Source organism: Melanotaenia boesemani, chromosome 19, assembly GCF_017639745.1.
Source record: "Melanotaenia boesemani isolate fMelBoe1 chromosome 19, fMelBoe1.pri, whole genome shotgun sequence".
NCBI lineage: Eukaryota > Metazoa > Chordata > Actinopteri > Atheriniformes > Melanotaeniidae > Melanotaenia > Melanotaenia boesemani.
Genome location: NC_055700.1, coordinates 5,595,204 through 5,620,269, shown reverse-complemented (window position 1 = coordinate 5,620,269; position 25,066 = coordinate 5,595,204). Strand labels below are relative to the sequence as shown.

Here is a 25,066-nt window from a genome sequence, read left to right as displayed (position 1 = left end):
TTCATCCAGCTTCCTCCTCAGCAGCAATGGATTGCTTTGAAATATTTAATTAGCTGAAACCCACAAAGTACCAATATAGCATCCTTCTTTCTAAGTTCTTCAAAGAAGTTTTTGGTCCAACGTTGCCGTGTAATTTAACAATTAGAAAGGGTTGCCTGGTGACTTTCCCAGACTCAGAGCATCTTTAAGATAAAACAGTACATCCCCTCTTGTAGCTCTTATTTGGTGTCCACAGATCTGCAGCTTTTCAACCAGTTTCTACCCACCTCAGAGATGGGTAGAAGCTGGGGCACCGATGGCTTCAGAAATGTTTTCAACAGATGTCACTGTGCCATCAAGCGACTCAGGCATGCTGACTTTTAGGGTCAGAAAGTTACATAGTGTATCTTTAAAGGGCCATTCCACAAATGCATATTACCCCCAGGTCAAATCTGTTTGTTGATAAGGGTTGGTCAACTATTTAGAGACCAATCAGAGGGTACTGGGTCCTTGTCTTGCTCTGTGGTTGTCAAACCCTGTTAGCCACTTAAAATCCTTCAATGTTTACCTAAAACTGTTTTTTATGGATAACAGACTTTTGGACCAACTATTTTACTGGACTACTTTTACTGGATCTTGCTGATAGAACAGGAATGTTTTTTTTTTTTTGCAGTATAATCTGCTGCTGGAGTACAGTATGGATTCAAAGATAAACTATGCAAATGTTTAGTCGATCTACAGGTATGAATGTAGCCTGGAATAGTGTATTTCAATCAAATTGCAAGAATCTTAGCTGTCCAGCAATGTATAACATGTGTAGGTGTGGAAGGGAAACTAAGTGAAATACAGATTTATTTATCATGTCCCACCGACGCAAGACTTTAATGTCTGCATCACTGACAACTTGTGTACTACTTCACTCAGGACTTTCCAGTGCAGGAGATGTCAAAGTCTAGACTTAAACTATTTTCTTAAAAACATGTAATCTCTAAAGGATCTATATCTTCTTTTCTTCTTAGCTTTAATATCAGACTGCAATCCAAAGCGTTGGAGCTCTACAGGTCTTTAAATAACAGTGGTTTGACAGGAAAAGGGGTCAGAGAGTAGGGAGGGACATGCAGCAAAGGGCCCCAGGCCAGGACTCGAACTTAGGCCAGCTCCATCAAGGAGCTGCAGTTTTGGCTGCCAAGCCAATTGAGATAAACCTCACTGAAATCTAAAACTTTAAGAATATGAGTTAAAACTGCTATAAAACATTTGAGAAAAAGGTAAAATGTTCTTTTACCTTTATTTTCCAATATTTATTCTATAACCTCCACAACTTTGCACAAAATTGCTTTTGTAGCGTCTGTTCTGTTGCGGTTCTGCTGTCAGCTTATATATTAGTGTATGCAGCAGTGACTGTAGGTTGAGACATTCTCCATGGGCTGTTTTTTAGTCTGTTTTGTACTCATTTTGCCATCTGAATGATGTTTTAGAGAAAAGCCTTGTTGGGAATTTGGTTGTAAAAATGTGGAAAAGTCATATGTGTGAATGGAGAGTAGTATACTCACAGAGTCCCTACACAAAAGACAATCTCAGGGCAAGTCTTCCAACATCCTTGCAATGTGCTGCTAACAAAACTATGACCCCCTTCAGTTTAGCAAAATGCTCTGCTCAGGTTGCTTGGAATTCCAGCTAAGGTAGTATTCTAAAAAGTTGTCAAGTTGCGCTGATTTGTAGTATGTACGACAGAGGGTAAACAAGTATGATGGCTCCAAAGGGTGGGAAGGGAGGCTCATATTATTTGTCCACACTATGCTGATTATTGTTGACATTCCTGAGGCAGCAGTGCACATTCAGATCTTTATGTCTCTGGCATTACTGCTGATTAAAGTCATGCTAATCTGAACTCCTTACTTCTTTATCACTTTGAAAACAATACTGGGCCTTCTATATGCAAATGCTAAGAATGTACCTTGCTTAGTTGATCAGATTGCAGCTTTGTTTTGTTTACACCTCAGTAATTTCCCCACAAATTCAAAAGCAGCCTGTTGCCACAAAATCTGTGAGGAGGTGAGTTAACGTCACTGTTTTGATGGTAAAGATTGGGATGTGCTCTAAAAGCTACTTCGAGATGGAAATGATAACATCGGCGAGTGGATTATGATTAAATAAACTTTTAGGGTATTAACATGCAATAATGTTTCCTTAACAATATTTTATGGCTCACAAGTAGCCTCAGGTACTGTTTCATTAATTCAGGATTTAGTTGAAGGTGTGGTCAAGGAATCTTCATGTAGACTGAAGCTGGAAAACAGCTTCCAACTTCATCTGCAGCCTGATCATCTGGAGCTGTTACCTTGTATTGTTTGCTGAGTTTGATCTTGGACCAGCAGGCAAACAGGAATCTTTCAGAACTGGTTTCTCCTGACAGCTCTGGAAGACAGAAACGAGGGCAGCTGATATCTTGTGTTGAGTTGTTACTGTGTGTTTTATCTGTCCTGGTGCTGATTTAGTTTTCCTACCTCTTAGTCAGCCTTCTCAATCTCAGTTTAAAATCCCTGCATATCTGTTCCTTTCATTCCATTCCACTGTCTTGCTTACAGGTCTGTCACAATGCTTATCTGGTAAATGAACACACAGTCAACTTAATCAATGCGAGTGCATTTCAGAGCAGTTACCTAAAATTGCATCAATAAAAACAGTAGTCATCTGACTGAAATGTGACTAGCATGAATTTCTATGGATTTGGGATGAAGCGGTGAGGATGAGGAGGGGTGGAGTCCGCTGGGTATAAATACAGCCCGCCTGCCTGAACGCTGTTTTCCTCTGAACCCATCGCTGCTCATGGCTTGGCTTTAAAATCCAACACTCCCAGTCATATTCTCAAAGTATTTTGGTGGACTCAGAGGCAAAAGGAAACAACAATTCTCCTGTTATCACACAGCACTAATCATTATCAGCAAGCATGGCTATCAATAAATCCAAAGTAGCTGTTGGATTTATAGTGTCAGGGTTTTTGACACTGATTTTTGGAATATTTTCTGCATTTATGGGGTCAGCAGTAATGAGAGACCAAATATCAAAGGTAAGCCGCTTCACAACCATATGAAAAATCTTATTTGGATTATCTTCCTTCATTCTGTTATGTTTAAAACATAATTTGGCTGCTGCAGCATTTAGATACTTTAAATTTAACACAACATAATTTATGAATACTATTTATCTTCTAAGTAACCAGTAAGTACAACTGTCAGATATATGTTGGGGACTGAAACCTAAATAAGTCTGTTATGTATAACTCTATACATAACTCTAAAGCCACATTTAAACCTTGACAACAGCACCAAGAAAAATGTTTATTTCCATTTATATTTCTATATTAACATTCAGTTAAAAAGACAGAAACTAGGGGTAAAGTTGATGTTTGTGCAGAGGGGGGTATATATGTATATATAAGCTGTGTGTGTGCATGTGTGATAAGTGTGTTTGGGAGAGGGAGAGTTGGATGAATGTGTGTTTTTGGTGTGTGATGGCTGTGTTGTTTTTCACATGCAAAAATGGTTGATTTGTTGCTCTCAAATAAAATTTCATTTGATTTAATACAAATTTCTCAAAACTGTGTATAACAGTTCATGCTCTTGTCTACTTAATTTCACAACTAAGTGTGCCACTAAATGCAGTTAGCCCACATTTATTTTACTTTCTCAGTTAAATGTCTTTCACTGAGATTTTTATCAAACCTTACACTGTGTTTTTTGTTTGTTTTGTACCTTTTTATTTACAATAAGCATGTTTGTTTTTCTATGTTGTGTGATTGAGCAATTTGTCATTTTGCAGCTAATTTTCTGTATTTTTCATGTATGCATTTTACACAGTACTGGATAAAAATGTAATTAAGCACAGTATCAGACTGTACAAGGTTCTTCTATCATGTGTTTAGCATCTTGATGTAAACAGTACAAACCTCCTCACTTTGAAGCCCCCTGTTCTGGCTCTGACTGTGTTTGTCATAAAATCCCATTTTTCATTTTTTTTTTATTTCTGAACATGTGACTTTCAGAGAAGACTCTTACTTGACTAGGAGGAAATCTGTGGTGCAACAAAATCAGTAGACTTGCAGCTGAGTATATTTAGAATGATTTCAACAACATCAGCATAAATGAGTCATTGTTATAAGGCTGTTATTAATGCTCTAATTTATGGTGTTGATAAGGCAAGAAAAAACGTTGGTTTCTAGCAGGGGTTTTAAATCTTACTACAGCCTGTTAATAAGGATAACAGCTTCAGTATGTCTTAGAAATTCGCGTGAAGTTATACTATAATCTAATCTAGTATTAAAAACCTAAAAATTGTGCAAAGATTAAATGCTAATGTTTGATTTCATGCACTGACTTATCTTCATAACACTATAAACAAAAACCGAATGTTCTGAACTTCTAAAGAGAAGAAAACTGTGGTAGATATGTTGTAGGCTAAGTGATTGATATAGATATACTCAATAAAGTAGTCAAGGAAAGCTCTTGCCCAGCAACAACTGCAAAAATCTGCCAATGTTATTTCTCTAATACTAACAATATATCAGTGTTAAATCATGTCAGATTTATTTTATTTTATTCTATTTTATTTCAATCATTTGCCAGAGATAGATAAGATATTGTAATTTTTTAAGTAAAGTTGAAAATCGTGGTCTAAAAATACTTACTGTGGACCAACAGTAGTGGGCTATTTCTAAAAGTATTTTTAAAAAGGAAATAATGGTAAATGTGCAGCCATTTACACCCATTTCATACAACACTAAGTAGTTTTATGGTAAATGTTAATTATATAAATAGGATAATATTATCTAAAAATGTAGATAAAACAGTGAGTTAACAGCAGATACAGAGTCATACCATAAATTACATAAACTAAAAGTAGCACAAGCTACTTGAATACTGGGCTTTCTTGTATAACTCAGTTTCGTGCCTATTTTTTTGTAACTCTACAGAGTACAAGTACTTTTCAAGCCTTTAAACGGGCAACCGTTTGGTTGCATAAATATATCTCGAAAAGGACAACATTTCCCACAATGCTCTGCGCAGCGGAGGCGTAACAACGGACTATAAATACGGCGTCAATACAAGCAGGTCAACAACAATTAATCAGAAAGGTGAGCAAGAAAGCCGGTGAGACTGATGAATTCATAATAAATGAATCCGTGTGTTTAATCCTTAGACGCTTTTACATTATTGACTGATAGCTAGATGTGATTAGCCGCACAGATAAGCAGTGTGAACAAAAACAAAGAGCTACACTGGGCTACTAAACACTGACAACTCGCTGTCAACATGGCAATTAATAAATCCAAAGTCGCCGTTGGCTTCTTAGTAGTTGGTGTTCTGACTGTGTTTTTCGGGACTGTTTTAGTTTTTGTTGGGCCAATAATTATCGACGACCAAGTAGTAAAGGTAAGTACCATCCTTGCATATATCTTTAGCATGTATGAAACCGGTGTGTTTATGTGCTGAGTCAAGTTAAGTCACAGCTAAAGTGTCAAAGTACTTCAAACCGCCGTGTTAGCAAACCTGTAAATTCTATCAGGCAACAATTAACAGCTAAAGCTAAGTAAATATAACTAAGTCTATGCAGTCCACTCAGAGGGAAATGTTTAAACTTATGATACTAGCTGTTATAAGTTTAAGATACATCATTTAAAAAAATAAAATTAAATAAAATAAAACTATAACAAAAAATGTATTTCAATTAATTGTTTTGCAATATTTTTGTCAGAGAGATAAAGAGGATGAAAAAAAATCAGGTTAACATGAGATTGCAAGGTAGGGGGTCACTATTGATTTGGAAATGTTATGAAAATATTTACTCTTTTGGGCCAGTAATCATTTTGGCAATAATTAGGTAAACAAAAAGACTTTAATCTAAACAGGATCACAACTGGTTTTATGTTTTAAATGCAGCTAAATATTGGTGCCAGTAATGTGTATCTAAAATTGATGACATGATTGATGTAAACCCAAATGGCAGAAACATCAGACACTGTCAGGAAACCTGCCACTTCCGTTCCTCTGCTGCTGTGTGTGCAAACGGCTACAGAAAATTACCACAATTTAAGGTGTCGGACTAGTAGTTTTCTAGTGAGGATGCATGCAGATATTCTTAGTGCCACACAAGTCATGACATTATGAGATATTCAGTTTGAAGTAACACCCTCTTAAATGAAAGACTAAAAGTGATGCTGTAAAAATGACTTTAATCAGAAAGCTTTTCTTTGTCAACATGACCTCAAACCATTGTGTAAATAATGTGTAATTCAAGGCAAAAGTTTAATCTCACATGGAAAGAAAAATGTTTCTCATATGTATGCAGGTGAATAGGTTTTGTGACATTGAACACCTTTGTGTCTCAACACCATTTACTATTTTATGATTCCTCTAAATTTATAAATTTTTTTAAATAAAGCACTAATTTGTAAATTTCTTTCCTAAGTTGTAAATGAAATGGTTGAATAATTGAGTAAAGACTGAATTAAGACTGAAGAAGGGGTTTGTTTTAATTATTTGATATTATAACTAATCTCCTCTTATTTTTATCTTTTGTGTCAGAACACGGTCATTGATCCAAATAATGGCATCTCCTACAACATGTGGAAGGACCTTCCCGTGCCGTTCTTTATGTCAGTCTACTTCTTCAATGTCCTGAACCCTCAGGAGATCCTGAAAGGAGAAAAACCCATGGTGGAGCAGAGAGGACCTTATGTGTACAGGTACATAATCCTCCCTGACAATAAAAATGTGCTGACTCATCCATGCATTTTTGCTATTTTGCATTTCCCTTTTTTTCAGCGGTCTTTTCATGGAAACATAACACACATACACAGCAAGTACTTTAATGTGTCTCTGCAAAGCACCGCAAAGAAGAAACGGCCTTCTTTATAAGTATTGTTTCTTTTTGGACTTTTTTTTTATTTGCAGTTTCTGCTCATTTCAGACTGTAAATGTTTCTTCGTATGAGAACAATCAGAAGCATTTTTATAGTTAGAATTAAGACAAAGTGTACAAAAAGGTTTACCTGCCTTTGCTTGGTGTATATGTGGGGGAAAAGTAACTTGCAGTGTACAGTTATCACTCGTTTGTCAGTAGCAACATTACAACATTTCTATTCAACTCTGGATCCATTTAGACATATTCTGGGTTGGATGAATGTTACAGAGAATAAAAACATGGACAAAAATGTGTTAGAGGGAATATAGTGTAAAAAAAAAAAATACATTTGTAATGTGTAGGCTGTTGCTTAGCACAGTGTTTCTAAATCCTGGTCCTCAGGACCTGCTGCCCTGCATGTTTTAGAGGTAACGCTATTTTAACACACCCAAATTAAATGAATGGCTTGTTAACAGGCTTTCAAAGAGCTTGATGGAGTAGGAACACGTAGGCATACACTAAGATTATCTGGCTGTTTTTGTCCTGAATTGCCCCTTTCTTGACCGAAAGCCCGATTATCTCAAGTCTTATAAGATGATCCTATCAGATGTGGTCTGAGGTAGGGCTGCACAATTAAATGAACCTGATCGTCAACGATATTTACATTCAAAATGCGAGCTCTGCTTCATTCATCTCTGATTGCACACGCTCTCAACCGGTAGTCTTGTTCAATATTTATGACCAAAAATCTTTGTGTGTGTGTGGAAAGCCGACGACTCCTGAGTTGTGACTGTGTGGATTGTGATGTGGAACAGAACGTAGCCAATCAGAGAGCAAGCTGACTGGGGAACATGGAAGGACGTATAGTTCGTGTTAACGCTGTCTCCAGTCTGATATTTTTTTCAGTTCCGTGTTTTTCTGTTAACAATAGCCCCGACACCACCATCATTACTTCATTATGTATGTCCTCTGCCATTCTGAATGTGTGTTTTCCGGTTGTTGCCATGGTTTTGTTTGATCACGTGAGATTTCTGGCTCGGAGAAATAGATTCTAGATCAGCTGCTGGACAGAATCGTTGTGTGTGTGTGTGTGTTGTTCTGTGCTGAAATTACTGGAGCACACCACACAGTATGTTAAAAACTGTTAAATTCCTGATTTCTTCTATGTTAACGTGTGGAGTCTCTAACAGATAAAAAAAATCTCTTCAAATTTAGAAAATCCTTGTGTGTATCTACCTTAAAGACATGGAGGGCAGTGGGTTCAGAGGATCTGGACTGAGAAACACTGGCGTAGCACATGCGTTTCCTGTCATGTTTATCTTCCTGAAAGTTGACTGATATAATTTAATTTAAACTGTCTGTGCTGACACTTGGTGCTGGGTATGTCTAATCTCCAGAGATATGCAAGTTTTGTTTGGAAAAAACTTTCCTATGACGTATACTGAAACGGCACCAAAAGCTGTGATATTTGTAAATTGAAATATAGATGGTAAATTTGACCTAACTGTCGGAAAAAAAGCATTAAGCTGTAAAAGCTGAATTATAATCTAGGCGTGTGTTGGTAAACCACAGTCTTCTAATAACACTACTTCAAAAGCAATTAGTCTCTTTTTTCCATGCATCTTATCTGCTGTCATCTCTTTATCACTAGGACTGTATGACACGTACCTTGAACCATAGATTTTACCCATAAATCTGCGCTTTCTATTCAAGTTTATGGGTGTGTTTTATAAATTTTTTTTTTTTTTTGTTCTCAGAAAGCGATGTCAGAAAGACAACATCACATTTCATCCAAACGGCACAGTGTCTTACAAAGAGTACAGATCCTACTACTTCGAGCCCTCTATGTCTACAGGGAACGAGTCTGATGTCGTCACAATTCCCAACATGTTGGTGCTGGTAAGACATCATTTGCCCTCCTCATTGCACATCAGTTGTTCAAAAAGTTGCTTGCTTTACCACTATAAGCTGTGGTTTCAGGGTGCCGCGGTGATGATGGAAAACCTGCCCTATGCTGTGCGTTTGATGATCAGCGCCACCTTCAAAACTTTCAACGAGGGTCCCTTCCTGACCAAGACAGTAGGGGAACTGATGTGGGGTTATGACAGCGATCTGGTAGAATTCCTCAACAAGTACCTGCCTGGCATGCTGCCCTCAACAGGGAAATTTGGCCTGTTTGCAGATGTGAGTGTTCATCACAGTTAAACACTAGAAGCATTTAGAGAGCGCAGACTTCTGCCAAGCCATCAGGGTTTTTTTTTTTTTTCATCAAATGATTGTGAGCATTATTTTTGAGTTAGTATCTCAAATGGCAAAAGTTATCCCTATCTCCCCATAGAAAAGTATCCTTTAAAATACCTGGATCCAGGTGGTGATCCGGATCACCCCCAAAATCAATCAGATTTCCTGAAAATTGAATGAAATCTATCTAACTTTTTTAGTTATATGACAGACAGACACTGACAAAAACATAACCTCTGAAAAGAGTTCACGTTTCTGACTACTAGTTAAGAGTACATGGATGGTCCTTATGAACAGCAAGTTAACACACTGAGGGAGGACATGGAGTTGATATCGGCACTTGCAAAGTTGTGTCTTAGTTGCATCAAAAGGCACGATTACATAATATGTTCAAAGAATGCTCAATATTTTACATAAATCTTACCTAAATTGATCAAAGTTCCTCTAAGCCATTTCTGAACATTTGATGCTTTTTAAGCCCAACTTAATACCGGGGTTCAACCAGTACTGCATAGAAAAATTAATGAGTGTATTTTTATGTGTTTGGGGAAAGAATAAGCTTGTGAAAACATGTATTTGTTTGGTTTCTTTAGTTCAACAACTCTAACACTGGCCTGTTCACCATCAACACTGGAAAAGATGACATCATGAAAGTCCACAAAGTTGACTCATGGAACGGCCTGACAGAAGTGGGACATGGTCACATTAACATTTAACGTTACGGTTCTGTATTTATGTTTTTAGCTGACTAGCCTCTTTTTCTGCCAACAGCTGAGCTATTGGGGAACTCCTCAATGCAACATGATCAATGGAACAGCTGGGCAGATGTGGCCTCCATTCATGACAAAAGAGAGCACTTTACCCTTTTACAGCCCTGATGCCTGCAGGTAAAAATGCATTTTCCAGTTCTTTCTTACTGGACCTTTACATGCTTACAAAAGTTCTTGTGTTTTTTCAGGTCTTTGGAGCTTGTCTACCAGCGCCCTGGCAAGATGGAAGGCATTCCTTTATATCGATATGTCGCACCCAAGACCATGTTTGCTAATGGGACGGATTACGCTCCCAATGAAGGTTTCTGCCCCTGCAGGCAGTCCGGCCTGCTGAACGTCAGCAGCTGCCGCCACAGTGAGTCTATGTACACTGTCTAAAAAGGTCACACATGTTTTCTTTACCTTGAGGCTCCTGATTGTTATGTACATTAAGCAAATATGTACAGTCATGAGTCCAGACTTTTTTGTTGAACTTTTATTGACTGGTTATCTCTTAAAATGAAGAAATATTAAATATTAAATGACTGTGTTCAACATTGTTATTTAGTGATAAGCATAAATGATGTAAAGCAAAGAACCTTAAATTGATTTAAACTGGTGGAGTTGCCTGTCTAATTATATTGAGTAGTTTTTTCTTTTTAATTTCCTCATATTACGTCATTGTAATTGGACTAAATAATTAGTAATAAGTCTACTGCTTTAGGCTAATTCACATGGAGGCAAATAAGCAAACATAAGAAAACACAGTCAGTCAGTCATTTATTACGTTGGTGGGTAAACTGTTACAGCAGGAGTCTTTGAACCTCTCAGTCTGTAAGACTGCTGTTGTAGTCAGGATCTTGGCTATCTTCATGATTATTTTTCAACATTCTTCATCTTTAATGTTTGCTTGCATTCATACAAGGGATAGAGTGAGGAGTTCAGCCATCTGCATAAGTTCCAAGTGACATTGTTGCTTCTCTGTACCAGAAGGAACCATTTAATGTGGTTCAAGCTTCTGGTCAAGATACCATTGAGACGTCTCACAGGGGAGACATTTCAAACATGTCCCCACAGGAGACGGCCTTGGGTGAGACTCAGGTCTCACTGGAGAAACTATTCTCTCTCAACTGGCTTGTAAAACCATGATGTTCCCCAGAAAGAGTGGAAGGAGTTGGCTGGACAGAAGGAGATTTGGAGAGATCTGCACAGACTACTTCCTCCTTTATTGAATTGTATAACTATAAAATATAACCATTTTTTGTGACCTTTTTGGGCAGATTTATACAAATCCTGGTTTAGATAGTTGATTATTTGGTGAATAATGCCAGAAGAAGTGGCGAACAGAAACTTTCGTGACATTTTCAGTGCAGGAAAGCTTGTCATCCTGCCTAATAACTCCCCCATTGTCTGTTTTAGATTCCCCAGTCTTCATCTCTCATCCTCACTTCTTTAATGCTGATCCTGTGCTGCTGGACACTGTGCTCGGTCTAAGCCCCACTGAGGAAGAGCATGGGCTCTTCATAGACATCCACCCAGTGAGTGTGCACACACATACACACAGTCAGGTGTCATTAGAACGCCACAAATGGTACCTAAGTAGTTAAATTCACAGTGGAAGAGAAGCTGGAGCAGTTTTCTCTTCTGCAACATATTTAGGTGAAATGTAATATCTAAGCAGGATATGCAGAAATTCTAACAGGGATTTGATTCAGACCTTTCAGATGTGCATAGATTCCTCAGATTCTCTCATATAACAGAGCTGCAGAAGACTGACACAAACAAATGTGCTTAAAATTATGCAGTAAAAGGGATTATTTCAGTTTTCATTCTGACTGGTTTAGATTAAATTATTTGGATAATAAGATTAATGGGAACATGGTTTTCATTGTGTCCTAAACTGTGAACAATTTTCTTTAGTTGTTTAAAATATCTTCAGTAGAAAGGTGCATCACTGTTCAGTCACATTATCTCTACTTACTTCTTTTTGTTTTTGCAAATGATGCCTGATTGACTGTATTTATAGTCATGTAAGAGAGAAACCACAACCTGTTTCTATTCTAAAGTTTTAAAAAGATTATTTGGTCCTTACCATGTTTTAAAAGGAGGTGAATGGCATATCAGGTAATAACATTACTTATTACACCATGTCATTCCTTATTAAGCTAATGTTTAAATGGTGTGTGAGTGTGAGCACCTCTGTTTAAAAAAAAAAATGAATAAACTATCCAGCTTTGTGTTAACACAATACCAAGGAGGAAAGACATTTTAGAGAACTGTTGCTGCCCATCAACCTGGGAATCGTTTTTTTGACACGCTGTGAGGATATCAGATGTTGGTCCTTGAGGCTTGGTGTGATCCTGAGCAGAGGTGGACTGATTACATATCAGGAGCTAAATTTATGTCATGGCTAATTGCATGTTTTTATGGTTGCTAACAGAAATATTTACCCTTCCTGCTGCTGTCTAACTTTTCTTGGGCCCTTCCAACAATAAATTCTTTGGAGGTTGGGTGAAGTGTTGATATGATTACAGCTTACATCAATTAAATTCAAAATAAATTTATACCTGTATCTACAATTAACAGACTTTCAGTTATCGCTGAGCCAAACATGTTTTAATCATGATGACATAGTTAAACTGAACAGTTGATGCTCAAAGTCTTTCTCTTCTTGGAAGTCATAGTAAAAGTCCAAGATGATATCTGATTTCACTGAAGTACAATAACACAGTAACCTGCGTGTACTGGCAATTAAGTTGCTGTCTTAGTAAGGACAGATAAAACAAACCCTGCAATGATCAGCTTGTTATAAATGACTTATGCAACTCTGCTTGTGTAAACCTTACCTGCATTATCTTCTGGCAGTAACACACAATGAGATAAGGTAATTGGAAAATGGGCTATTGCTGTGTGATTGCAGCTTTTTAAAAGTTAAGGGCTGTAAAGACCATTCTGTGGATCCAATAAAAAATGATCAGGTTTGATAAAGAAACCGCTTTTGCTGTGCAGCTCGTAAGGTGGTTCCATGTTCATTTAAACCGGCAATCAAGTTAATAATTAAGGAAAATCAGCTGGCTTGGGTTTTTATGAAATTTTATTATCATGATGGAGGGATTGGAATTTCTTTTGACACATTGGCACTATCGCTGAAAATTTTAAAGCTTCTGACTGAAACATATGAAGTGACTTTGACTCCTTGTTCATGAGCCAACACCTGCTTTATTTTGTTCTGGGTCGAAGGGCAGTAAAGCCTCACTGCCATGGGGCATGGAGATGGATGCATCCTTGACATGTTGCCAGTCTGCAAAAGTATTTTTGATGAACATATAATCTGGAAGTTTCTCAGAATATAGACGACCCAAAGCTAGTAATCTGTAGGACCTGTGAGGGTACATTTTTTGTGTAATTTCCATCAGCCCTGGTCAAAATGTCTTGGTCTATCTCACAGGGCATGTTTTCAAGAAAATTGTGCTTTTCGGCTTGATTTGTTGCCTGTGAACACAGTCCACAGAGCGGTCCATGACACTTACTGAGATGTCAGCGTTCAAGAACAAATTGAACAGGAATTGAAAAGTCACCTTGGATAGTTCTGAGTGATTTGTCTCTTGCATGATGACATATTTCTATCCAGATGGGAGCAGCCTCTTCCACGATGAGAATGCCTTAAACAAAAAGGCACATGTCACTGAATAGTTTCCATATCAAAATGATTTGAATCAAACGTTATTGTCTTTGCAGCTCGATCTTGACTCAGTTGAGCTCAAAATACCCCATGAATCAGGGGTGGCCAACGTCAGTCCTCAAGAACCACAATCCTGCAGGTTTTCCATGCATCCCTTATCCACTTTTAAGACCAAACTAAAGACTCAGTTGTTTAAGGAGCATTTCCACATTTAGCTTAACTAAATGAGTTAGTAAGATTTGTCCAGCTCTTTGGCTCAACCAAGTACTGAATAAGCTGTGTGCACTTATACCCAAGATGATATTATGTGGTGAAATCATGATCTTGTATTTAAATAAAATGACAAAAAAAAATTATATGCACTGCACTAGCACTACATGACAGCACCTGGGTCCAACTGGACTCAAAAGCGGTCTGACTATCACTTAATTATGACGTCCCATCTTGTTTGAATTCATGCTTGTGCTGTTCTTACTCTCAAATGTAAGTCGCTTTGGATAAAAGCGTCTGCTAAATGACTGTAGAATAGAATAGAATAGAATCCCTGCACCAGCACACCTGACTCAAATTAAATGGATCCAACAGCCTATAAGGATCTGCACAATGACTCATTAGTTTAAGTCAGGTGTGTCGGTGCAGGAATGCATGGAAAACCTGCAGGACTGTGGCTCTTGAGGACCAACGTTGGCCACCCCTGCCATAGATGGTCTTTTAGACTTCCACTCCCCCTTTCGATCATGTAATAATTTGTATAAGGGGAACTTGTAAGAGAATGGGTCTGGCTGGAAAGAGTGATTGAAAATCTGAATTAAAAATCTATACAGCGGAGCCCAATATTTAACTGTTTTTAGTGTACAGTTAAAAAAGCTTCTACTAACAAATGAAGCAGCCTGCACAGTCTGGTTTGCTATACTCGCAGAGCAGACTGCAGAGGTGAAGATACTCCTGGCCCAACACCACGGCAGCAGCAAATTCTAACATGAAACTACATTAAAAAGACAAAGGGAGAGATATTACCTTAGTGTTACATGTCCCCATGGCAACATGCAAAGCCTGCAAACTCTTCTAGGAAGTGTCTTACTGTGGCTGACAACACTACATTAGGATTCACCCTCTTGTTTTTGTGTGTTGCTGGTACCTATTAAACATCTGTTAACTATCTGCCTCAACCAGCTCTCCTTTTGCTGAATGTGCCTCTTTGCAGGGCATCTTTGCACTAAAAAAAAAAACATATTATGACCAAGAATAGAAAATGAATCGATGAAAGGTAATACACACCAGTCTTTTACATATTTCTTTAAAAAAAATAATTATAGTTACCATTTACTTTTCCTAAAAAGTAACAGAGTTATAGTATTATATAAATAACTGATTACTCAAATATTAAATTTAATGGAACAAATTAATGTAAAAATTGATCTACACTAATGCTGCTTCAGCCACTTTAGCCCCCCCACCCTCTGCACGTGTCTGGCCGCTGTTTGTCCGCCGCCAGCTGCATTCCTGTTGTTTATCCTCAGTCATCCTGTCCCCTCTGACTTTAGCCCATATGAACTCTTTATCAGAGCCACATGTCCACAGCTGAGCTTTGACTTTTGCAATGCAATTCTGGACACACACAGCCAAATGTCCCCAAAGAAAACCCATGAACAGAAGTTTTTTTTTTTTTCTTTTAAGTACTGATAACCAGTAATTACTAAATATCTCTGACAGTTCTACATATTAGAAAATAAAAAACTTGTAGGAACATTGGGACTGTTTGCTTTTAGTTTTGAAATTCTAAAATGCGTGAATTTTAAGATTAATTTAGAATGGGGCCACTCATATTTTGGTGTTTTTCATCTGGCTTAAATAAAACTAATTGCTCAACCTTAAATGGAAGTAGTGTGATGTCAGTGAAAAATATTTAGGAAAGGAGAGAGGGTGCTTAGAAGAGGGGGTAAGAATTCATTGTTTTGTGGTTACATACATGGTCACTGTCTTACAAATATTCTGAAACAAAATAAACCTTAAAGTTTAAACAGCCATATGATTTGATAATTTCAGGGTGGAACAGATGCAAATGGTTTTCCAGTTAGAAAATATGAACGGGAGGAAGGGGCAGCAAAACGGCAGCAATCCCATAAAACCTGAAAAGGGAGATTTCTTTAGTTCTTCTGTGGTGAAATGAAGGGACTTTGTATGAATTTGTAAAATGACAGATTATAGCTAAATTTAAATGTTACCGCTGTGTGCTGTAAGAAATACTGGCACACAAAATTGGCCTCTGCATTTTGAACCCTTAAGCCGACTAAGAAAAGAAAACATTTTTATGTGGGGGGATGAATATGTTGGTTTACAGTTCCTATTTTGGCAATCCGCTAAAGTACGGCTTACAAAACCTGCAGTAATCCAACCTTTAAATGATTACTTGTTTTTAAGGTGGGAAAATATTAAAGGTATAACTATATTGTTAAACATTTTACAAATGTAATGTACAGGAGCAAATTTAATTTCCTCTTCAGTCACAGGAGTGGTGTGTTTTTGTTTTGTTTGGGTTTTCTTTTTCCTGGCCTTCGGCTTGACAGTTACAAATCTTGAAAGTCCTGCTGGAGCAGATGCCTGAGAGAGCAGCATGAGGGTGTCAATGTCATTTGTATAGGAAGGCCTTAAAAACTTTATTTGCACACATTCAAGCTTGCCTGACGCTTAGTGACGACATATGGTGGGTCAGCCTGCCAGAAGATGATCTGAGAAAAGTCAGAAGCATCTCACCGCTAGCAGGGCTAGCTTTCCTAAAACCCAGCCCTGCTATTAGTTCACTGGGTCTGAGCTTAAAGTCGGGACTGAGCTGGTACAATTTATTCTGCCAAAAAAAGCTTTGAATCTGAGCAAAGTCTGTTCTAACATCTTTTTTATTTAGTGTTAGTATCTATTGTGGTTTGATTTTTTGTGGCTTTGGGAAAACCTGCATTAGGAGTTATATTGATTTTTGGAGTTCTTTCCTTATTATATCTTTTGTTTATCACTGGTTGCCTCTCACTGGCAGAAATTGGGGTGTTTACACTTGGTCAGAAACTGCAAGTTTATTACATTATGATTTATGAATGACTTGTTTAATGAGGTTGGAGGAGTAAACTTGCTTATTATGTTGGAGGGTTGGTGTTTTTAAAAGGTATCTGTGTTCTGTGTTCTTTAGCAAATAAATAAGTAGACATAACAATAGAAACACTTCAACGAACCAAATGCAGTCTACAAAATTGAAAATTCTCATTGGGAGTCTATTTAACGTATTTTTGTTGTAGGATTAGTATCTGGGACTGGATATACCATAGTTGAGTTAAGAGGAACCAACGTCTAGCCCTTTAACTACTTCCTATGTCAGTAAAATTTTCCTGAAATGTTTCTCCCTGCATACCCGGAGTTAAACCGAGATCTGTTCTTGAACAATAAGGAATAAATACTTGATTTTGGTCTCTTTTGAAATGTGAAAAACCAAACCTTTTTCTCAAGTGACCAGAACCTCGTCAAGTAAAATAGGGTCTAACAATTGCTTGAAGACACTGAAAAAGTATGTTTAAACCATTTTGCAAATGGATGCCAGAAGATGACTATACATCAGCACCATGTCCTGATTTGTAGAATTCGTTTATCTACATCCTTTAACACAGAGGTCCTTTAAGGCCCAGTATCCTGCAGGTCTTAGATGTCTCCCTGCTGCACACCTGATTCAAATTTAACATCTCTCTGGCTCAGTCCCTCAGAGGGACTTGCACTTTCTTGCAGTAATACTATTGCTGGTTGTTGTGGCCTGTGTTCTTAAAATTTGAGGTCATACATCCTGAAGTGAGGTGTCATTTGAAAATTAACAGTGCAGTGTGTAGAATTACTGACATCTAGTGGTAAAGATGGGCATAACACTGTTGTGAATATACAGGGCTTTCAGTGCCAAAAATTCTTCCAGACATAAACATGTTTTCTTCTGTAAGTGGATCCAGTGGCCTCAGGTGCAGCATGACTGCACTGCAGGTAAACTTTTCAACATTGTGTACATGTAGCTATGGTCCTTTTAAGGCATTGCTTATCTCAAACAGTGCTCCAGCACCAACAAACAAAGCCAGTACTGCAGTTTTAGAGCTTCACACACAGAGTTGTTCACCATTCAGAGGCACTGTAGTAAAATTAGTGGCACAAATATGGCAGCTGTAATGTATGTGGACCACAGCAAGTGGATATAAATGCTTCATTCTATGAGAATAAAACACAACAGTTATTTTAGTAACTTGATTAGACACCAATTACATAAAGTTTTTAATGTTAGATTATATTTTTTGGTCATTGACCTTTGATTTTGTTAAACACTGCACTGTTAAGACTGGCTTTATGTTAAAATTTACAACTCAATCCAGCACATTTTGAATAAACTGCAACTTCTACTGTGAACCAAACCTTTTTAATGATACCAGAAAATCTGCAGCAGTTTTAACCCACTGCCTTGGGTTTTTGGGGTCAGTGTTTGTCTCTAATCTTGTCTATTGTTAGCTGAATTTCAGACTCTGTTTAAACTCTACTCCCCTGGTTGTTGAGGGGTGCAGATCCTCAACCTAACTACCCTGATCTGATCTGAATTTACTTACTTTACTTTCTTTTTCTTCTGCTTTAAATTAACTGACTAAAGAAAGAAGCACTCACTGGAAAAAAATCCTGACTGATGTGTTGCTGGTGTCACTTTGAACCTTGAGTATATCTAATAAAAGCTGTGGAGCTTTGTGGTGGTTCAAAATGTTCACTTTTTCTCTTTCGTGCCAGCTTATCGAACGCAACTGAAGCATCAACCACTCAAACACAAGGATTTCCTTCTTTTGTTCACTGTTTAGCTAAACAGTTTGATAATGTTGTTTTTATATTTGCTTGGAGATTTCCACACTCCAACCTTCTATATGGTATATTATAGGAAATTAGTTATGAATTAGACATGGAAACCTTTTTCTTTTGAATTTCCCATGCGTGTTTAGCATGTCTTTGTTTTGTGTCTCTGCAGCTAACAGGTGTCCCTCTGAACGTATCCATCCGTCTGCAGCTCAACCTCTACATGAAGAAAATATCCGGAATTACGTAAGCAAGTCATTCCCTGGGCTATTGAAATGCCATTAAGATTGTCATGTATTGTCCTATCTTTTTATTCAATTAATTTAAAGGCTTTGTACACATTTCCTGCCTTACTCAACTGATTTGCTGTGTGACCTTGGTGTTTTGAAGTTCTGTGTTCTTGACATTGTAGTGAAACTGGCAAGATTTCTGAGGTGGTGATGCCAATGTTGTGGTTTGAGGAGGTAAGCTATCAGTGACATAACCATTCAAGCAGTAAGTCTTCACGTTTTACATAAGCCAACTTGATTTCCCTCAATCTTAGCAGATTTCACCATCATTCATGTGTGAATGATGTTACACTCTCAAAGGGACGCTTATAAGAAAAAGAAGTCCTCAGTGATGGTTTTCTCGCAGTTATAGAGGGATCTATTTCTGTTTATGCTTTTTAAGGGTTCCCTAGGTAAAGTTCTCCAGGCTTTATGAAGGTCTATCAAAGTTTTTCTTTGGACAGTGACTTTTTCATCTGTCTGTACCTGTACCTGACCATTTTTCAGAATAATATGCTTTATCTTTCAAGAAGCCGTGAGAGCTTTTCCTAAAGACCAACTTTCTTGTAATTTCTTTTAGAGGGTTTGGGCTTTGTTGAAGAGTAAAGGTCGACATTCCAAACACTGGCTTTCAAGTTTCACGTTCTGTTTGCAGATATGAACAAATTGCTGCACCGCCTGGTGATTGTGGCTCAAGACTTACACAATCTTTAATAAACTCAATCTCCCCCTTCAGAGTGGATATATAGATGGGCCCATCCTCACTACATTCCACACGAACCTGGTGGTTCTTCCTGCAGTGATGGAGTACATGCAGTACACCTTCATCGCCCTCGGTCTGCTAACCATAATAGTCGCCTCCCTGGTGCATTACAAAGTGAAGGTAAGGCTGTCATGTGGCATGCACACTGGTATGTTTTTATACTTAACAGCATGTAGCATGTTGCACAGCTGGATGCATGATTTCCCACAGACGGGTAGAAAAGGAGCAGGCAGGACTACACCGAGGAGGCTCTTTTTTTTTTTTTAACTAAAAGAAATGTATATAAAATGAGTAATTATGCGATGTAAATAGATTTGAAGGTGTTTTGCTGTAACGTAAGTGTAACAGAGTGCAAAACCTTATATTTAGGCAGTATTTTAAACATTATTTCGCACAAGTAAAGACGAATAACTAAATCCTGTGTGTAAGAAATCAGATTTGTTTGGTGCTGTTTTCCATCAAAAGTCCCAGATTAAAGCTCATTGGTGCCTGTAAATGTCATAAATGAGAAGACTGGACATTTAACTGGTGGTTTTTATCATCAACCATCAAACGAATTTAGTACACCATCGGCCTTACCTTATGTAAGGTTGTTGTGGTTTTAAATGAGCTCCTCCACTCGGTCAGTCCTGCTCCTCTGCCAACATGCATTCACAAATGAACCTCAGCATCTCATCATCTCGTCTGTCTTCAGCGTAAACTCTGAACCCGTTAACTAACTGGACCAAGACAGTAAAGTCTGTATCTCACAGGTGTTGCCGACTATTGAGCTCCTCCAGCTGCCCGTCATTGTGTTTCCTGGCCATTTATCTTAAATGTCAATAAAATCTGTTCTCCTTTTTTCATTTATTCATTTTTTTTAGAAACACATGAATTTACAGAAAAGAGATGAAAGTAAAGTTGTTTAAAGTATTTTAAAGGAATGAGCTACTAGTTTTATTTTTATTGTTTTATTGTTTTATTTGTTTTTTTTTTATTACATACTGACAAAGCCAGGTTAGAAATTTAATCTTTTCCAGTCTTTATACTAAGCGTCTTGTCTGTTAATCTTGTTAACAGTTATTTCTCAGTGTAAACCTGATTTGGTGTTGATTCATCCTATAAACCAGATCGTTACGGTTAAAGAGTGAAAGTTGGTTTTTAGCCAGTGTTTTAGTGACGTGTTATTCAGCTGTTTAGTTTCAGTGCAACAGATTTTAAAAATGAACATTGGCAGGTTTTTAATATAACTGAAAGTGGTTGTCCATGTTTGTTTGCAGAGGTCTTTTAGAACTTTAGAGGTTTCCACCGTGCTGGAGAACCCTAGGGTTTGTAAAATGCCCGCATTCCTACAATCGTCCAAATTCAAATCATTTTGCCAAGGTTTATTCATTGGCTTTAAACAAGAATTTTGGGTTCCAGTTGATTACTTTTTTTTCAGTAAGTACAAAAATCTTTTTTGATCATTAGAAAATCTGTGGTTTCCTTTGGTATCTGATTCAATGAAAATCACTTTTAAACTTTATTTTCTGCAAGAGAAATGACTCTTTTTAATAGTTTAATAGAAGCATTATTGAGAAATGTTTCTGAGATTCCCATGTGATGCTACATGGAAACTTGTGAGAATATGTAGAAAATCCAGACTCTCTCCTTGCAGTTAGCTTTGCACATTTTTGCCTCACCTGATTATTACAGGAAACTCAATGAACCTAAACGGTTCTGGATGATGTTCACCAGGAGAAATATTCACACAGAGTCCAGAGGAAGTGACACATACAGTCCTTTCAGAGTTTAGTTTGTTTGTACCTCAACTTTGCAAATTTGAATTTTATTAATGGATAAAATTAGGATTTTTTAATGGTATAAACTTTTATTTGCATTACCGTGCCTATTAAGGAAACTTCTTATGTTCAAATGAGCTCCAGCTGCGCTTCATTTTAAAAATATGTGCGCAGGCTTGCTGTAAATTTGAGTGAACATTTGTCTTCTTAGACTGTACTACAGAGAAAACCAGATAAACGGCTGATGGTAGACCTGCAAAGAAACTTTTCTGCTTGTAGTAGAAAAAGGGAAAAACAAAGGGAGCTGTTGTTCCCGAGCTTGTTCGTGTCTGTTCAAAGTTACAGGTGAAGACCTGGAGAGGAAGAAGATGTGTCAGAACTTGCCTTAGAATCAGTGTTTTACTAATCCGCTGTTATAAACCAGTCTGGATTATTTTACAGACCTGTTACTAATCAGTGTGTTTAAATGACAATAAATGCACCTTTCCAAAGGGAATAGTAGCTTTTACTGATGCTGTTCCAATCTTAATATTTCAGTGCATCTGATCAATCATGTCTGACTGAATTAAACCAATCGCATGTTCAAAATTAACCACATGACCGACTTGATTTTAACCTAAACCACTCTGCATGAATACTTTATGTTTGTACACGTCGACCTTCTGAAATAACCAATGTAACGATTGAAATCAGGCAATTCTTGTCTTGTATTTATATTTTTTTATTTTTTGTTTTTTTTTATTGGCACATTTATAAGGCAACTTTATCGTGTTTTAGGCCTCCGATAATTTGCAGGTAAAAGACTCACATGGCTATGAAACGCAGCCGAAAAGTATGAGTATTTCAGGTGGGTTCACACTCGAAGGCTTATGCATAACTTTTTTTATTATGAAGAAAAAAATTTATTTGAGCTGCACATTTATCAGTTGCACAACCAAAAAACTTGGGACTTGAAGCTTTGGGGTACAAGTAAGAAATATTTGGGATTTTATTGTGTTGACAAATTTCAGACATACACAGTTAATGATGTTAACACGTCACTAACGTGAGCTGGTTTAAAACTACACCATGCAAAGGAAACAGAAACATCCAGAAACGGCTGCCTTCTTTGGGCCTGAGTTGAGGTGAAAACTGTCCTGACCAGTCCGAATCTGAGAATCTCTTGGAAATCAAGGAAGCTGCATCTTCTGGGTTAATCTTCTGAGCATCTATCCCAGCCCTTAAAGAGGAAGGAAGACATTCTGCTTGTTAGCACCTTGTACTGAAGTGCATGGCATGCAACGTGCATCTATATGTACAGGCTTTGCATAAGGTGTTTTAGGGAAATCCTTGTTTATTTCAGCCACACAACACAAATGACATCCTGAATATATCACAACAATATGTGGTAAGAGTGTGAGAGTTAAATGAAGCTGCCTGCAAAACAGCTGACAGAGCTTCACTCTGAAAACAATGGCAGTGGGTCTCCTATTTTCTAAGTAGTTACACAAACCTTTTAGAACATCTTGCTACAATCTAATTCATAATATGCAAATAATTGAAACGAAATGTGTTGCAGAAGGTATGTTGTCTCTGTCGTTTTCAGTGATGTCATAAATGGCTTTTAAAACAAAGAGTTTTTGCTATAACAGCGTTTTGTTTCTTGTGTCCCACCCAAGTTTCTGAAATGCCTTGCAAGGTTGAGACAACATTTGACACCTTTTGTTCTGGTCTTGTCACAGAGAAATGAATCTAAAGCTGGCACCGCACCCAAAGGAAACTCAAGCACTTCGACCGAAGAACAAACTCCTCTGCTACAAGATGACACACACCGACACACATACACATAAAACACACCCTGCTGGTGCAGTGGACTTACTGATGGACATTTTCTTTTTATTTTGATCTGAAACACCGAGTTATTTAGTTTAACAGGACACATGAAATTTTACTGAGTAAAAGTTTACAAAACACTCACTTTTTAAAGACATGTTGGTGTTGAGAGCATTTGTCTCCAAAGGAATAATCAACATTAGTTTATGTTGTTCAGTGTTTTTATTTTACTCTGGTCACCTGATCTGAGCTGGAATATTTCTGTAGTTTGATCATTTCATTAGGAGCAGCAGGAGATGGCTGCTGTGATATTTTATAGAAACATTTCTGTTTTAACAACAAGGGAACTCACGAACAGAAAAGCTGTTTTCTGCCATGTGTTCTGTGTTTTTCTACCATTGTGCCTTCATCGGGGGGAATCAATGTTTCACCCCAGCTAACCTCCAGGTTGGTTATCATGTGCACTGAGGAACATAGAGGAGCTTGTTTTTTAGACTCACCAGATTATCTCACACACTCCTCACAATGAGCCAAACAGACACACTCTTTCATGTTTAATGCTGTTTATTGGATGTGAATAATGCTGTTTGGTGTCAAGAATCTCCTTACTGTAAAACAAAAGGGTTTATGAATTAAAAGGAACAGAGAGAAAAATAGACACCATTTTTTCCTTTTTGGACATTATTAACTGTGACATCCTGAATGAAAGTAGACAGTCTTCCCTCTACTCCCCTGTCCACAGATGTTTAATTGTTTTTTTTTTTTTTATTGAATTGTAAATAAAACCAAATACTGATTTAAGAACAAGATTGTTGAATTTTTTGTCTAACTTAAACTTTAGTGTCTGCAAGTTTGCATATATGTGACATTACAAATTGCACCAAACTATGAAACTGTGTACAATATCTACTTGGACAATATATATAATATGTTACGTGGACGATATAATCTGGTACATCTGCATGAAAACAACCATTTTTCAACACTTGATGGGTAAATGGGTACATTTATCTTCTAATGGTGAGGCCACTACTAAAACGTGCAATTGGCAGATCCCAAAGCAGTATTACCAAAGAGAACAAGTATTAAGGGAAAACTGTCACATGTCTCCTGTTTGATATGCTCACCTTGTGTATAGAGGTAACGTAGTGGTTACCTATGTGGTTTTTGGTCCAGGAGACCTGAGTTCAAGTCCCCAGTGTACCATCAGTGGTGAACCACTCAGAGTCTTTAACTCCTAATTGGGACTACTAAAGAGAAATTTATAGGAACTATCAGCTCATCCCACAGAGCCGCTGACTAGCTCAGCTGGTGGGGCTTCCACCTCCCACTCGGGAGACCAGAGTTCAAATCTGCGTGAGGCCACTAAATGCTACGGCAAGGGGGAGCCAGGACGCCAGAACACAAGGGGGAGTTAACTTCCCCCTTGAAATAAGATGTTTTAAAATAGGGATATATCAACACAGATGACACCTGTGACAGAATCATATGTATGTATATGTGCTTGGAGTGATGATGTGTATGAAGGATAGGATACATCCCCCCAGGCCTGGAATGATGTATATGGCTCGTTGATGATGATGTTGATGTATATACACATACAGGCCTGGTGAGAGTTCGGTGGGTTAGGGTAGGGTAGGTCCTCCAATGTATGTGCTTGTACCTCTGTAAAAGGGTTGTACCACAGGTGTCATCAGATATTGATATATCTTAAATGTATACAGCAGCGGTGATTAGGGAATTAATAATCAACTAATTTAATTTTTTTTTTTATTTTATTTTTTTATTTTATTTATTATTTTATTTATTTATTTATTTATTTATTTATTTATTTATACTTTTGTCCAACAAGCACATGTGTTTCTTAATCCCGGTCCCGGTGCATGATGTTAGAGGAGTCCATCATTTAACACACCTAACTCAAATGAACAGCTTGTTAGCAGGCTTGCAAAGGACTTGACAAGCAGTTTAATCAATCTGAATAAGGACAGAACTAAAACATGCAGGACAGTGGTCCCCGAGGACCAGGATTGAGAAACACTTGTTCTAGTGTGGAGTGAA

General features: G+C 37.6%; 1 protein-coding gene across 6 annotated transcripts; it reads left to right on the top strand.

The window, feature by feature from the left end:
* Positions 1 to 5,044: 5,044 nt before the first annotated feature.
* Positions 5,045 to 23,795, top strand: scarb1 (scavenger receptor class B, member 1). Of its 6 annotated transcripts, none has more exons than XM_041970661.1 (13): positions 5,069 to 5,411; positions 6,564 to 6,724; positions 8,639 to 8,780; positions 8,862 to 9,065; positions 9,716 to 9,811; positions 9,894 to 10,009; positions 10,081 to 10,247; positions 11,291 to 11,409; positions 18,574 to 18,647; positions 18,814 to 18,865; positions 19,407 to 19,553; positions 21,989 to 22,040; positions 22,915 to 23,019. In XM_041970661.1, the coding sequence occupies exons 1-13, from the start codon at positions 5,292 to 5,294 to the stop codon at positions 22,920 to 22,922; spliced, it is 1,458 nt and encodes a 485-aa protein (XP_041826595.1). In that variant the 5' UTR covers positions 5,069 to 5,291; the 3' UTR covers positions 22,923 to 23,019. The 6 variants fall into 6 exon arrangements, with proteins under 6 accessions (XP_041826597.1, XP_041826595.1, XP_041826592.1 ...); XM_041970658.1 differs by having other exon boundaries at positions 21,971 to 22,040; XM_041970663.1 differs by lacking the exon at positions 21,989 to 22,040 and having other exon boundaries at positions 5,045 to 5,113; positions 22,915 to 23,795.
* The last annotated feature ends 1,271 nt before the right edge of the window (positions 23,796 to 25,066 follow it).